The sequence below is a fragment of the Megascapheus bottae genome, chromosome 2, assembly GCF_031878675.1.
Source record: "Megascapheus bottae isolate mThoBot1 chromosome 2, mThoBot2.hap1, whole genome shotgun sequence".
In the NCBI taxonomy this organism is placed as follows: Eukaryota; Metazoa; Chordata; class Mammalia; order Rodentia; family Geomyidae; genus Megascapheus; species Megascapheus bottae.
This window is the reverse complement of record NC_143510.1, coordinates 12,242,239-12,258,619: the sequence shown is the minus strand read 5'-3', so window position 1 is coordinate 12,258,619 and position 16,381 is coordinate 12,242,239. Positions and strand designations below refer to the sequence as shown.

Here is a 16,381-nt window from a genome sequence, read left to right as displayed (position 1 = left end):
TAGTGCTCTACCACTTTGAGCCACAGTGCCACTTCCAGTTTTCTGATGGTTACTTGGAGATAGAGTTTCACAGACATTTTTGCCCAGGCTGGCATTGTAATATGATCCTCAGCCTCCTGAGTAGCTAGGATTACAGGTGTGAGCCACCAGTGCCCAGTTGCCAACTCTACATCAGAAAGTATCAAGTGGTGGATATTATGACTAATATTCATTCACCTTAAAATCATGTTGGTTGTCTATTTTACATCTGCCTCAATTATGTCTGATGCCTTTAGAAACTTCATTATATATATTTTTTTTCTTCAGAAAATTCAGTTACTTAAATGATTTTAATCCATTATATTATAGCTGAATTTTAAGATAAGAAAATTATTGTAACTATTCTTAAACAAAATAATGATTTCTCCTAAATAGTTTTCTGAAATTGTATTATTAATATTGTTGGTTTACCACTTTTGTTCCTACACAAATAAAAAACTTATTCTCTAATGAATTAACTAATCCTTGTGAATGTTTTTGATGTATTTTCACTGACAGAATTTCAGTTCCAAAGACTTTCCTTAGGGCAGCCTGCATCTCCTTATTCCTTAGACTGTAAATAAGAGGATTACAGAGGGGCGTTATCACAGAATAAATTAAAGTGACAATTTTTTGTACTTCAACTGGGTGTTCAGATCCAGGAATGACATGTATCACTATAATGGAGCCATAAAAGAGGCTGACAACTGCCAGATGAGAAGCACAAGTGGAGAAGGCCTTGTGTTTGCTGGCTGCAGAGGGCATTCTTAACACAGCCAGAATCACCAGAGCATAAGAGCAAAGGATAAAGAGTAAGGTCCCAATCATGAAGAATGCATTGAAAGTGGAATAAATGAACTGGATAGTGACATCTTTAGAACAGGACAGCATCATCAGTGGGACAGGATCACACACAAAATGGTTGATGACATTTGGACCACAATAAGGCAAATGGGAAATAAGAACAACTGGCATTATGAACCCAATAAATCCTCCTGTCCATCCAAAGGTGACCAGGCCAGTGCACAACTGCCTGGTCATGATGCGTGGGTAGTGCAGAGGGCGGCAGATGGCAAGGTACCTGTCAAAGGCCATGATGCAAAGGTAGAAGCCCTCGTCACACCCGAAGGAGAAGAAGAAGTAGAACTGTGCAAAGCAGCTGACAAAGGAGATGGACTTGGTTGTGGAGAGGAAGTTGGCCAACATGTTGGGGATGGTTGTGGTGACATAGCATATTTCCAGGAGAGAGAAATTCCCCAGGAAGATGTACATGGGGGTGTGAAGACGCCTGTCTGCCCACACAGCACAGGCAATGGCTGTGTTCCCCATCAGCGTCAGGGTGTAGGTTGCTGAGAAGACCCCAAAATAGAGGAGCTGAATTTGAGGGCTGGAGGGAAAGCCCATGAGGATAAAGTGGCTAACGGGGTTCTTGTTCCCTTTGTCGGAGAGATTCATTGCTCTGGAAGACATGAGGATGATCATGGCCATTAAATTTAAGGCAAAATGTTGCTTTCTTCTTACCAGATTTTGGTGATTGTTCTTCTGTTTCATTTTTTCTCTGTAACTTTGGTAATTTTTAAATCTATCATAGGCATTTTCTAAGACCCACTTAATGCATGTGCTGTTTTGCTTTTCCCTTCACTGTTTGTTGTTACTGAAAGGCAATATAGATGATTATATCCTATTCTCTTAAGACTGCTGTTAGCCATCATAATTTGCTTGTAAAGTTGGAGCACTATTCTTATTCCCTTTATATGTGCATGTATAGCGTAAATCAAAACAATACAGAAAATATTAATATTTTAAATATTAAATCAGTATTAAATAAATACAGATTTAGCTTCCCTTTTTATTAAGCATTAAGCAATATTATATAGTAATTATTTGGGAAGATTGAATTAAGTTAGTTAATATAAATTTTATGCATTTATATCAAGAGAGATATATTATGTAATATGTATACATTACACCGGTTTCTCTAAAGGGCTTGAACCCATCTGGATTTTTATATCCACAAGATTTTGGAAACAATTCCTCATGGATACCAAAGAATGATTATTTCATTGATTATGATGATTTATAATTGTATTAAGTCTGAATGAAAGTTGGTGGTTCAGTTTAATTTTCTTTAAATATCATCACATCATGTGAGGGACAACATTTTACAGATATAATAACAAAGATTTCTATTCTATGAATGTGTTTTCTTCTGTTCTGTTATGTAAGTCATATACTATAGATCTGTTTTGAGTGTACACTCAGACACAGAGTGCTTATGTGATTTGAAACAAGGCGCTCAAAAAGCAAAACAAAACAAAAACAAATCACCTCTGTTTAAATGCAAACTTTGTCACAGACATACATTCAGTATCCTTGTTATGCTTTCTATCTTGATTCTGATTTTTCTCAGCTATGTTTGTTATATATTGTCTGAGAATGAACAAATGCATTTTGTCTTTCCCCTGGAAACAGCTGTCTATGACAGCCATTCCCACAAAAGGGTAGAAATGAAACAGTACCTTAAAATAGATGACATCCAAATTTTACTTGTAAATGCATATTAAGTTGAAATATGTGTATAAGCAGTGATATAGGAGGTATCATTGGTAATGTAAAAGGTGATAAATAGTAATGCATTTAAAAAATATCCTTGATAGCTGGATGCTAGTCGCTTGGGCCTGGAATCCTATCTACTCAGGAGGCTGATATCTGAGGATTATGGAAAGCCAGGTTGGCCACTGAAGTCTGTGAGATACTTATTACCAATTAACTACCAGAATCATGCTGTCGCTCAAGTGGTAGAGCACTAGCCTTGATATAGCCTAGGCCAAGAGTTGAAACCAAACCTCATGACCAACAAAAACTAAACAGAAACAAATAAAAAAATAACGTTAAGAAATTCTTCAACTGTATTCTCTGAGTGGAGATGAAGCTTTTCTTAGCTGCTTCAGCAGTCTTAGTGCTTATTTCCTTTATGACTCAGTTGAAAAATTTAAAAAGTCATTTTGTTTTTTTATCCTTTTTTTGGGTCTGTGTCCAATTCCCCAGGACCCTGCCTTCAACTGCTTTAATTGTTGTTTTACTAACAGTGGAGCACATGTCAATACAATACTTATCTGTTTCAGTCAGCAGCACCAGTATTTATTGAGGATTACTAAGTATATAAAATGACCATTCAGAGAAGATCCCATGAGTGCAACAATTAAAAAGCACACAGATTATAAATAGGTTTTCCACAAAATGAAGCGTTGTTTCAGAGAAAATAAAAATATAGTTACCACTTTAATTAGGTAAGAATGTTTCATTTGGCAGATCAAACCTTCAGAGTGGAATAATTAAATGTTTCCTGGTTTCAGAATTGTTCAACCTTCAGAATCAGTATATGATTGATAATAAATCTAACCTCCATAAATCTATCATTTATGTCTTTTCTGACAGAATTCCCAATAGTCATTGCAAACAATAAGTACGAATACCTTAAAGGTTTGAGGAAAGCCAGAAGAATGTATTTCTGGATTTTGTGAAACATGTTTTAGTTTCTAATCTTGTTTCCAAGCTTGTATGTTGAATTCTACTTCAATCAAATATTTACATATTCAGAATGAGATGAAAGCACATGCTAGCAGATGAACGTGTACATAGCAATTGTGTCTGATAGCATGGAAAATTCTGACTTACTTTTATTTATCTGTTGAATTAGAAGTCTGGGACAGGAAATAAATATTACCAGACCTGGTATAAAGCACATGAAAGGCTTCTGAAGAATTTGAAGATTTTGCGTATAACCTGCTGTAAGTTGCAAAGCATGAACTTTGGAGGGACTTCCTTTTTGTTCTCAGTTCCAAAACTCAAATTTATGAAGAAGGCCAGGTAAATATATTGTTTCTGATTATTTACTCGGGTCATGGCCTTTGGAGACTTTCAACTACTCTGATATATTCCGTATAGTTTTTCAACAAACTGGGATTTCATTAATTAATAACGAATCCTAAGTGCAATGCAACCATTTCCTGTGGAATAGAACATTTTTTGTTATTACCTTACCATCTCTTGGGATCTAACTAATTGCACTTTGAAAAATGTTCTTCGGGAATAATTACCTGTTTATAATCAGCAGATCTTGCATTCCTTCTCTGAACGCTACAGCTTAATGCTAGTATTCTATCACTTTGGGCCACAGTTGCACTTCCATTTTTCTGGTGATTAATTGAGAATAAGAATTTCACTGATGTTCTTGTCTGGGCTGACTGTGAACCATGATCCTAATCATGTGCAATGTGTGTAGGATTATATAAAATGCTGCTTATTGAAATAAACTCCAAGAAATAGAAACATGAGGTGTTTTTCTACATTTTTTGTTTTTTGTGCTTATTTAGTTGTTTACTTAATTTTTTATGGTAAGTAATAGGATATAACTGTAATATTCCTCAGATGAAGAAGCATTATTTCATACACATCGATACCCCTTCTCTTGTTTTTGTCCCCATGTCCCTCGCCCCACTATCTCCCCTCATCTTCCCACCCCTGTTGTTTCTTATCTCAATTCAACAAATAAACATATATACAATACACCAGATTACAATGTAAAATTCTGTAACAATATGAGAGTAACCAAGGGATAACAGAAGAGATGAGAAATAATGTAGTACATAAAGAACAACATTCACTCATTATACAGATCTTGTTTCTATATCTTGGATGTCCTTTCATTCAGCCTCATCTCATATGACCTTACGTACCTAGGTTTTCCCTAATGTAATCCTTTGCTAGGAGAATCCAAGTTTTGCATGAATTATTACAAATGAGGGAAACCATTGAGCATATGTTGTTTTGGGTCTGGCTTAGTTCACTCAATATGATTTTTTCCAAGTCTTCCACTTCCTTACAAATGGGGCTATGTCGTTCTTTCTGATGGTAGTATAGAATTTCATTATGTATAAATACCACATCTTGTTGATCCACTCATCTACTAAGGGGCATCTGGGTTGGTTCCATATCTTTGCTGTGATAAGTAGTGCTGCAATGAACATCGTTGTGATAATGGCTTTAGTATGTCCTTGTTTCTGGATGATTGGGTAAATACCATGTAGTGGAATTTCTGGATCATAGGGGAGTGTGTAGTCTTTCCACAGTGGTTGAAAGAGATTACACTCCCAACAGTGTAGCAGTGATACCTCCTGGCCACATCACCTCCAGCATCTGTTGTTATTAGATTTCTTGATCCTGGCCACTCTAACTGGAGTGAGGCAGAATCTCAGAGTTGTTTTGATTTCCATTTCTTTTATGGCCGGAGATGTTGAGCATTTCTTCATGTCTCTATAGGCCATTCTTATTTCTTCTTCAGAGAAGACTCTCTTTAAGTCTTTGTTCCATCTTTTAATGGGATGGTTGTTTCTTTGGAAATTAATTTTGGAGTAATTCAATTTTTTATCTGTTGATATATTTTAAATATGAAGCCTTTGTTGTATGGCTAGTGAAGACTTTCTCCCGCTCTGTGGGCTTTCTATTTAGCTTGCTAGCTATGTCCTTTGCCATACAAAAGCTCTGCAGTTTGATGCAGTCCCATTTATCCAAACTGTCTTTGATACGTTGTGTTTCTGGTTGTTTATTAAGACCTGTGCCTAGGAGACCCAGTGTATCTCCAATTCCTTCTTGAAAAGTTTTCAGTGTACCTTTTTACCTCAATGGCTTTGATCCATTTGGAGTTAATTCTGGTGCAGGGTGACATAAAAGGATCCAACTTTAGTTTTCTGCAGGTGCTTAACCAGTTTTGCTAGTATCACATGTTGAAGAGGCTTTCTTTCTTCTATTCTATTTTTTGGCTCCCTTATCAAAGATTAGGTGGTCATAGGTATGTTGGTTGATTTTTTGGGTCTTCAGTTCTATTCCATTGGTCCTTGGGCCTGTTCTTGTGCCAGTACCAAGTTGCTTTGTTACTATAGCTCTGTAATAGAGTCTAAAGTTTGGTTTTGAAATTCCTCCTGCGAGTTCTTTCTCCTAAGAATTGTTTTTGTTGTACAGGGTATTTTATTATTCCACATGAAATTTTGGATGGCTTCCTCTATTGCCATAAGAATGACATTGTGATGTTGAGGGATATTGAATTGAATTTGTAGATAGCCCTTGCAAGTTTACCATTTTCATGATGTTAATTCTTCCAATCCAGGAGCATGGGAGGTTTTTCCATTTCCTCAGTCCCTCTTCCATTTCCTTTTCCAGGATTTTAAACTTTTCATCATAAAAGTCCTTTGAATTCTTAGTTAAGTTAATTCCTAGGTATTTCATTTTCTTTGAGGCTATTGCAAAAAGAGTGGCTTTCCTGATAACTTCTTTGATCCTGTCCTTGTTGGCATATAGGAAGGTGGTTTATTTTTGAGGGTTAATTTTATACCCTGCTACCTTGCCAAAGTTTCGAATCAGCTCAAGCAGCTTGGAGCAATAAGGAAAGAACCAAGCATAAAGGGGATCCAAATAGGGAAATGGAAAGACTTAGAAAAAATCATATTAAGTAAAGTAAGCCAGACTCAAAGGAACATAGGCCCAATGGTTTCTCTCATTTGTCATAATCAGTAGAAACCTTGGACTCTTCTAGCAGAGATTTGCAATAGAGCAAAACCTAGATACATAAGGCCATACAATATGAAGCTAAATGAAAGGACCTCTAGGATATAGAAACAAAAGCCATATAATGAGTGATTGTTGTCTTAATGTACTATGTTATCTCTCATCTCTTTTGCTGTCCCTTGGTTATCTCATATTGTTACAGTATTTCACTTTGTTATCTGATATATTGGATATATGCGTATTTGGTTATTTGAAATTGGATAGGAAAGCGGGGAAAACAAGATGAGGGTGGGGTGGGGGGGAGGGAAATGGGGACCAAGACATGAGAAAGGGTATCAATGTAGGTGAAGTAATGCACCTTCTATCTGGCAAATGTAATGTAACCCTTCTATTAATTACAATAAAAATATATGGAAAAAAGAATAAAAAGAGAAAAGAAATGTATTCTTTTTTTTTAGTGGTGTAGGATGGGAAACTTGTGTCTCCACTAAATTCGGGATCCAAACACTTTAAGAAGGCTTTTTCTCCAGTAATTTGGGTTTGTGGTTTTTCTGATCAGTTTATTTGATTGGGCAGAAAAAGTTCTGCCTTACCGATTTGGTTTGGGGACTCTGTGACAGTTCACCCAGGTTAACTTCCTGGCAGGGCAGTGAGGTTTAGGAGTGTCACAGGAGAGTTGTCTATTTTTAGCTTGAGATTTAGCCAGTTTATCAGAGAGCCTGGGGTAGAGCTGCTTCTCATTTTGTTTACTGGGAGAGTAGCCCCACCCAGGAGGAACTACTTCTGCTACCACAGGGAAGCAGACTTCCGGTTAAGCTGACTCTGGGATAAATCTATGCCCTTTTGAAAGATGGTGCTGCCAGCACCACTTCTCAGGGTCCAGTCGGTATGGCAGGGTCTTTGCCAGCAGTCGAGATGGCGCTGCTGTTGGCTGTTGGGGAAGGAACTACCTTCCCAATGCCATTCTGCTAGCAGACATGAAAATGTCTCTAATGAGGTACTCATAATTCCCTCAGTTTTCTGAGTTCGTGAAGATGGCATGTCCATGCTGCAGAGAGGTGTTGGTTTGCAGCTTGGTCAGGCTATGTCTGTAGCTGGCAGGTCTGCTCTGCCAAGAAGCACTGTCTGCTGGGGTCCGGAAGGAGGCTTTGTCTGAGCAGCAGCAAGATTGGGGAGCAGCTGGCTCTGTGGCCTCCCACTGTGGCTGCAAACTTTCTTCTTGAGCAGACTGCCTGACTTTTTCCTCTCTGACTGAGATCTCTGTGGTGTTAAAGCTTACTTAGAATCGATTTTTAGGTATAAACTTTCCTCTACAATGCTAAAATTGGTTTCTTGGCAAGAGCTCAGAAAGACTCACCCTGAACTACTGTCATCTTCTGCTGACTTCCCTGAATAGTTTTTTATTTCCTTGTACTAGCTTGGCTTGTCCCTCATTTTCTATGACTTTGAGGTGCTTCACTTGCGTGTCCATTTGAGATTTCTCCAATTTGCTGATGTAGGCATTCAGAAGTATAAATTTTCCTTTGAGAAATACCTTTGCTGTGTCCCAATGGTTGATATTTTGTGAGTTTATTTCTGTTCAATTTTGTAAATGTTTGAATTTCCATTCTGATTTCTTTAATGATCTACTTGTTATTCAGAATGTGTATTTCCATGACTTGTGTTGTCTCCATGAGTTAGAGCCTTTTCTGTGATGGCTTTTGGTGTTGAACTCTAATTTCATTCCATTGTTGTGTAACAGAATGCAGGGAATAATTTCAACTTCTCTGAATTTGCACCTTTGCTTTGTGTCCTCACATTTGATCAATTTTGGAGAATGTTCCATAAGTTTCTAAAGAAGAATTTATATTCTGATGCTCTTGGGAGAAGAATTCTGTAGATGTCTCAAGTCTAGTTGGTCAATGCAATGATTTAAGGTTGCAGTTTCTCTGTTGAGTTTTGTCAGTATGAGCTCTCTGGAGGTGACAGTGATGAGCTGGAGTCACCAAAAGTCAATACTATGTTTTAGGAAAGTGGAGGAGAACAGAAAAGGACTCAAGAGTCTAGGACAGTGAGAGGCACAGATCTTCCTGTGGGCTTAGAGATTGTGTGAGGGACTGGATTTTGGGACTAGGGTTTAGCAAGGAAAGAAAGGAAAAAAATCATACTGTGATTACTGGGGGGTTAGGGCTGGGTACTTTCGGGTACGTCCAGAATGGAATATCTGGCCTGGGGTGACAGGGATGCTCAGCTAGGCCTGGATGGGAATGACCACTCTGTGGACAGGTATGTGGTCAGTCCAGTTTGTGTACACCTGGTGTCTTGCTTGACCTATGGGATAAGGCAAAATTCAGCCCTCCTTTTTTTATTGTTATCTTTCCAGTGATTTATCTATTTTGTGGTCTGAGAGTAAATATATGTTTTAGAGTCACTACATGTGTTTATCTGAGCTTGGTATTGCTTATAAGAGATTGTGGCCATGTTGAAGAAGAAACACTGAGGAGTATGAAAGGAAGGAAGAAGTCACTGCATAAAATGTAAATGATTCTACGGCCTGTGAAAAGTGCAGAAAGATCTCTCAGAAATATGATTGTTGGATACAACAATTTATCTAAACTCCCTCTTATATTTCTTTAAGGTTTATTAAGCATAGATTTTGGGGCTCTACTGCCTTCTGAAGAACTTGAGCCAGGAACCTGAAAGATAATGGCGATTTTGGAGTAGGAAATTGTTAGGTATAAACTGGACAAAATGCCCATACCAAATGATCTATATTGTATATTTCTTAATGCTTCAGATGTTAATGAAGCACCATAAATGGACTTAATTGGATCAAAGAAATCCCTTACTTAATTTAAAAATGAAGTTTCCACACTGCCTTATAATATCACAGACCATATTTGCTAATTTGGAAAGAGTTTATATAAAACCATATGTAAATGCAAGCAGGTAATAAATACATGTACATGTTACATGTTTGTGAAGTAAAGAAATACTTTGCTATGTTGCCTTTTGGGTTTGAAAACGGTCAGCATGTATGAGATGAAGTGAAAACTTCCCTGGCGTATGAACAGAATCAGATATACAAACTCTATTTAATTATTGCTTTGGTGGTGTTTACAGAAGAAACAATTCACAACAAAATGGGCCAATCTTTATTAGGTTAATGTGTTTTCTTGATTTCATAAATGATTGTTGAATGAATAAAGTGATTGTTGAATGAATAAAATTTAAGTACCAAAAAGGAAATACACTGGAAATAATAAGGGAAATATCAGATACTTATAGTTGTACTGAAAATACTTCAGATGAAGTTGTGAATTAACTATTTTGCCAATAAAAGTCTCCAAACAATTATTCCCATCAGATTCACTTTTCTATTGTGCAATAAAAGAAACATAAAGAACTTCCTTCAAATACCCCATCTTTTTTAAGGGGAACCCTCAAAAATCATTTCTATTAGTCCAGAAAGTTTCCTTCATTCTTCTTAAAAGGTCTATTGAATAGTTGTACTGTACTTTGAGAGACAGGAAACCTTCTGCCTGTTATTGCAAGACTCCCGACAGTATGTAATATTCTTGTTGTCTTTTATGATTGAGAGAGTTATCCTTGAAATTTTTATTGGCAAGTAATGAAAACACATATATTTCAAAATGAAATTATGACTCCATAGTTTAAAGTAGGGAATATATTTAGAGATAACTTCCATAATTATTTGTTGTCACACAGCAAAAATACTGAAATAAAATTTGGCCCTCAAATATTATTTGATACTGTTTGAAACAAAATGAGCAGAGCCATGATTAATGGTTGTCCTTCATATTTATCTACCATATTCAATTTTTAGTTTGGAAAATACCTATAGAAATCCAAGTTTTGGTGCTTATTATCTTCTATTATATATGCAGATAAGGCTATTAGTTGGTTTGCTTAAGATTCTAATAAAATTTGTATCACTGTGAGGAAGAAACTTGGTAAAATTGCTGTTGGAAGTCTTTTTTTTTTTTTTTGTTGTTGTTGTTCATGGGGCTTGAACTCTGGGCCTGGGCACTGGCCCTGAGCTCTTCAGCTGAAGGCTCATGCTCTACCACTTTTAGCCACAGTGCCACTTCTAGTTTTCTGATGGTTACTTGGAGATAAGAGTTTCACAGACTTTTTTTGCCCAGGCTTGCTTTGAAACATGATCCTCAGATCTCAGCCTCCTGAGTAGCTAGGATTACTGGTGTGAGCCACCAGTGCTGGCTGCCAACTCTTTACATCAGAAAGTATCAAATGGTGGATATTATGACTAATATTCATTTACCTTAAAATCATGTTTGTGGTCTATTTTGCATCTTTCTCAAATATGTCTGATGCCTTTTGAAACTTCATTATATATATAAATATTCTTCAAAAATTCAATTACTTAAATGACTAATCTATCATATAATAGCTGATTTTTTTACTGATGAAATATCGTTTATTATTAAATCAGGTAACCAACATATTCAGAATGGGATATAAGCACATAAGGAATGGGAAAATTGTTTAAATCTATGAAGAGTTAATCTCTACTTGTCATCTGGATTAGAAAATGCCCCGCAAACATTTTTTATTGAGAGAAAATTACCTTAGAATTCAGCTGATTTTTAAGATATAAAAACTGTTGTAATAGTTCCTAAAGAGAAATAATGATTTCCTCTAAAACGTTTTTATTTTTATTTATTTATTTGTTTTTCCAGTCCTGGAGCTTGTATTCAGGGCCTGAACACTGTCCTTGGGCTTTCTTAAGGCTAGAGCTCTACCATTTGATCCATAGCATAACTTCTGGCTTTTTTCTATATAAGTGTTGCGGGGGAATTGAACCCAGTCTTTGTGCATGTTAGGCAAGCAGTCTACCACTAGGCCAATCTCCCGGCCCCTAAAAAGTCTTTTTTTTTTTAAATGTATTATTAACATTGTTGGTTGACAGATTTTCTTCTTAACAAGAGAAAAATTATTAACCAATCCTCCTGAATGATTTCGATGTATTTTCATTTTAGAATTTCACTTCCAAAGACTTTCCTTAGGGCAGCCTGCATCTCCTTGTTCCTTAGACTGTAAATAAGAGGATTACAAAGGGGTGTTATCACAGAATAAAATAAGGTGATCATTTTTTGTACTTCAACTGGGTGTTCAGATCCAGGACTCACATACATCACCATAATGGAGCCATAAAAGAGGCTGACAACTGCCAGATGAGAAGCACAAGTGGAGAAGGCCTTGCGTTTGCTGGCTGCAGAGGGCATCCTTAACACAGCCAGAATCACCAGAGCATAAGAGCAAAGGATAAAGAGAAAGGTCCCAATCATGAAGAATGCATTGAAAGTAGAGTAAATGAACTGGGTGGTGGTGTCTTTAGAACAGGACAGCATCATCAGTGGGACAGGATCACACACAAAATGGTTGATGACATTTGGACCACAATAAGGCAAATGGGAAATAAGAACAACTGGCGTTATGAACAAGATAAACCCAATTGACCATCCAAAGATGACCAGGCCAGTGCACAACTGCCTGGTCATGATGCGTGGGTAGTGCAGAGGGCGGCAGATGGCAAGGTACCTGTCAAAGGCCATGATGCAAAGGTAGAAGCCCTCGTCACACCCGAAGGAGAAGAAGAAGTAGAACTGTGCAAAGCAGCTGACAAAGGAGATGGACTTGGTTGTGGAGAGGAAGTTGGCCAACATGTTGGGGATGGTTGTGGTGACATAGCATATTTCCAGGAGAGAGAAATTCCCCAGGAAGATGTACATGGGGGTGTGAAGACGCCGGTCTGCCCACACAGCACAGGCAATGGCTGTGTTCCCCATCAGCGTCAGGGTGTAGGTTGCTGAGAAGACCCCAAAATAGAGGAGCTGAATTTGAGGGCTGGAGGGAAAGCCCATGAGGATAAAGTGGCTAACGGGGTTCTTGTTCCCTTTGTTGGACACATTCATTGCTCTGGAAGACATGAGTTTGATCACGGTTATTAAATTTAATATAAAACACTGGGTTTTCAAGAATATACAAGATTTATCATTCTGTGTAATAGTATAAACAAATAGTTTTTAGAAGTCCACTTATCTTGTGTGATTGTTTCTATTAATGTACTATGTTATTGTCTTCTTTTTTCTTGTACTTTGTTTAATCTCGTACTTTTACTGTATCTTATATTTTTACCTGGCATATTGAATATACATTTGTTTGTTTATTTGTAATAGGATAGGGTAGGAAGGCAAATAAGATGATTGGGAAGGGGTGGAGGAGGGATATGGGGGCCGAAATATAAGAAGGAGTATCAGTGTGTGAGGAGTAATTCACCTACTATATGGTAAATATAACTGTAACCTCTCAATACATTTCAGTACAAAACTAATACAGAACACTGAGTTTGCATGAATACACAGGAGTTATCAATCTAGATAATGCTATAAATAAATATTCATTAGAAGTTAGCTTACCTGTTTCTACTGCTGAGTATTCAATAGTATGGTTTTGTTTATGATGCAAATATTAATGTAAATCTGAAACAAATTTGAGGTAAACAGTATAGAAAGTCAGGAAAAGCATTAAAAGCTGCAATTCTTTTTTTTAGTAAAATTTTTTATTGTGATTAATAGAAGGGTTACATTATATTCACCAGATAGAAGATGCATTACTTCACAAACATTGATAACCTTTCTCATGACGTGGTCCCCATTTTCCTCCTCTCAACCCCTGCTCATTTTGATTTCCCCCCTTCCCTATCCAATTTCAAATAACCAATTAAGCACATATCAAATATATCAGATAACAAAGTGAAATATTGTAACAATATGATATAACCAAGGGATAGCAAAAGAGATAAGAAATATCATAGTACATTAAGGACAACAATCACTCATTATATGGCTTTTGTTTCTTTTTTCCTGGAGGTCCTTACATTTAGTGTCATACTATTTGGCCTTATGTCTCTAGATTTTGTTCTATTGTAAATTTCTGCTAGGAGAGCCCAAGGTTTCTACTGATTTTGACAAATGAGGGAGACTCTTGGACCTATATTCCTTTGAATCTGGCTTACTTCACTTAATCTTGTGGTATTCATGTTTGTATATTTCTTTGATATTTATGATACAGATTATTGAACATATCTATTAGTCTATGTGGACTTTTAAAGTATCATGGGAGAATAATTCATCTCAATCTGCGTAATGTTGATGACTAAGCTAAATGTGATACATTTTTCTAAAAGTTCTGATTCAATATCATTACACAAAATTTAAATATTAAAATTTGTTTTCCAGTCCTGGGCTTGAGTTTAGGGCCTGAGCACTGTCCTTGGACTTTCTCAAGGCTAGAGCTCTACCACTTGAGCCTCAGCACCACTTCCAGCTTTTTTCTATATATGTGGTACCAAGGAATCGAACCCGGTCTTCGTGCATGCTAGGCAAGCACTTTAACCACTAGGCCAAACTCCCAGCCCCCAAATTTAAAATTTTATATGTCTATACTCAGTGAATATTTGGTATCAAAGAAATACTTTCTCTCTATAGTTTTCTCTGTTTGACTACAGAAGAGGAAAGTGGTATAATTTTTCACCTGACATTATCTGGTTGGATATTTCAATTTCATTAATATGTGATTGTGAAATTGAATCTACTTCTTGGACTGGCTGTTTTTAAAGTAATGAATACACTCTGGAAGCTATATTCTTTAATATGCAATTTTTTTGTCTGAACATTATAGACATAGGTTCTTATTTGTGTGTATTCCTTTTTTTGTATTAATTTCACCATTTGTGTGATATCTAATTTACTTGTTCGTTGTTTCATTTAATTTCATATATTTTTATTGTAATTAATAGAAGAGTTACTTTATATTCACCAGATAAAGGGTGCATTACTTCACATACATTGATACCCTTTCTCATGTCTCGGTCCCCATTTTTCTCCCCCAACCCCCGTCCCTCATCTTGTTTTCCCTTCTTTCCCATCCAATTTCAAATAACCAAATATGCGTATATCCAATAAATCAAATAAAAAGGAGAAATACTGTAACAATATGAGATAACGAAGGGACAGCAAAAGAGATGAGAGATATCAAATAAAAAGGAGAAATACTGTAACAATATGAGATAACGAAGGGACAGCAAAAGAGACGAGAGATAACATAGTACATTAAGGACAACAATCACTCATTATATGGCTTTTGGTTCTCTATCCTAGAGGTCCTTTCATTTAGCGTCATACTATATGGCCTTATGTATCTAGGTTTTGCTCTCTTGTAAATCTCTGCTAGGAGAGCCCAAGGTTTCTACTGATTATGACAAATGAGGGAAACCATTGAGCTTATGTTCGTTTGAGTCTGGCTTACTTCACTTAATATGATTTTTTCTAAGTCTTTCCATTTCCTTACGAATGGGGCAATGTCATTCTTTCTAACAGCAGCATAGAATTCCACTGTGTATAAATACCGCATCTTTTTGATCCACTCATCAACTGAGGGACATCTACGTTGGTTCCATATCTTTGCTAATTTCATTTATTTGTTTATTTATTTATTTATTTATTGTATTCAGGTCTATCTGAAATAGAAATTCACTCTTTTATCAGGAAGAACATTGTTATGTTATTCAGAAGAAAATAGATGGACTTGAAAGAAATTAGGGTCGGTTAGGTAAGTCATATTCAGAGATACAAAGGGTAATTTTGTCCTCTCATATGTCAAAGTTAATATAAATTATAAATATAGATAAAACCATACAAGCTAGATGAATGTAATCCTCTCTACTCAGGAATCTGAGATCTGGGAATTGAAGTTCACAGCCAATCCTGGTAGCAAAGTCTATATGACTCTTATTTCTATCTATTTAGCAAAGCCTACAGGTGGAGTTATTGGTGAAGTGGGCAGCTTTGGGGGAAAAAGCTAAGGGGCAGTGCTGAGATGCTGAGCTATAGTCCTTGTATTGGCTCTGTCTCGTTCTCTCGGTCTCTCTCTGTCTCTGCCTCTCTGTTTCTGTTTCTGTCTCTGCCTGTCTTTGTCTCTTTGTCTCTCTGTCTCTGTCTCTCTGTCTCTGTCTCTCTCTGTCTCTCTCTCTGTCTCTCTCTCTGTCTCTCTCTCTGTCTCTCTGTCTCTCTCTCTGTCTCTCTCTCTGTCTCTGTCTCTGTCTCTCTCTCTCTCTCTCTCTCTCTCTCTCTCTCTCTCTCTCTCTCTCTCTCTCTCTCACACACACACACACACACACACAATATCCAGAATCATATACATATACATATACAAACATGTTTGGTGTGTGGTATTGCAATGGTTTAATTCTTTTCAACAACTATTTAACAAAAATAATATCAAGAAGCTAAAATATGTGTTTTTGGTAGGGATGGGAAACAAGGAGAGGGAGGTGAGATGAATGGAAAGAGGAATAAGGAAAAAAGTACAGTCATAATATTCTGTGTACATATGTGAAAATAAAAGCAGGTTACTTGAGGGGATGAATGGGGTTGTCAGTAATGGGGGAGATTGATAAAAGGAGGGACAGTGATCAAGATGCATTTTATTCATAAACTGATGTGTTGAATTGAAGCTTTCAAAATAACAACTTAAAGTTAATTAAAACAATTATATAAATTTCCTAAATGTGAAAATTTGTTTTGTCTGTCATGGGACTTGACCTCTGGGCCTGGGCATTGTCCCTAATCTCTTCAGCTCAAGGCTACTGTCCTACCTCTTGAGGCATAGCACAACTTCTGGTTTTCTGATGGTTAATTGGAGATAAGAGTCTCCCAGACTGTAGTGCCCATGCTGGCTTTGAACTGCAATCCTCAGATCTTAGCCTCCTGTGTAG

At 36.8% G+C, this 16,381-nt stretch overlaps 2 protein-coding genes across 2 annotated transcripts; both read right to left on the bottom strand.

Annotated features, from left to right (window-relative positions):
• Positions 1-432: 432 nt before the first annotated feature.
• Positions 433-1,473, bottom strand: LOC150066403 (olfactory receptor 11H12-like). Its single transcript, XM_090352861.1, has one exon. The coding sequence runs from the start codon at positions 1,471-1,473 to the stop codon at positions 433-435; it is 1,041 nt and encodes a 346-aa protein (XP_090208987.1).
• Positions 1,474-11,573: 10,100 nt separating this feature from the next.
• On the bottom strand, positions 11,574-12,518 carry LOC150066402 (olfactory receptor 11G2-like). The gene has a single exon (XM_090352854.1). It carries the CDS (start codon positions 12,516-12,518, stop codon positions 11,574-11,576), a length of 945 nt encoding a protein of 314 aa, XP_090208980.1.
• Between the last annotated feature and the right edge of the window lie 3,863 nt (positions 12,519-16,381).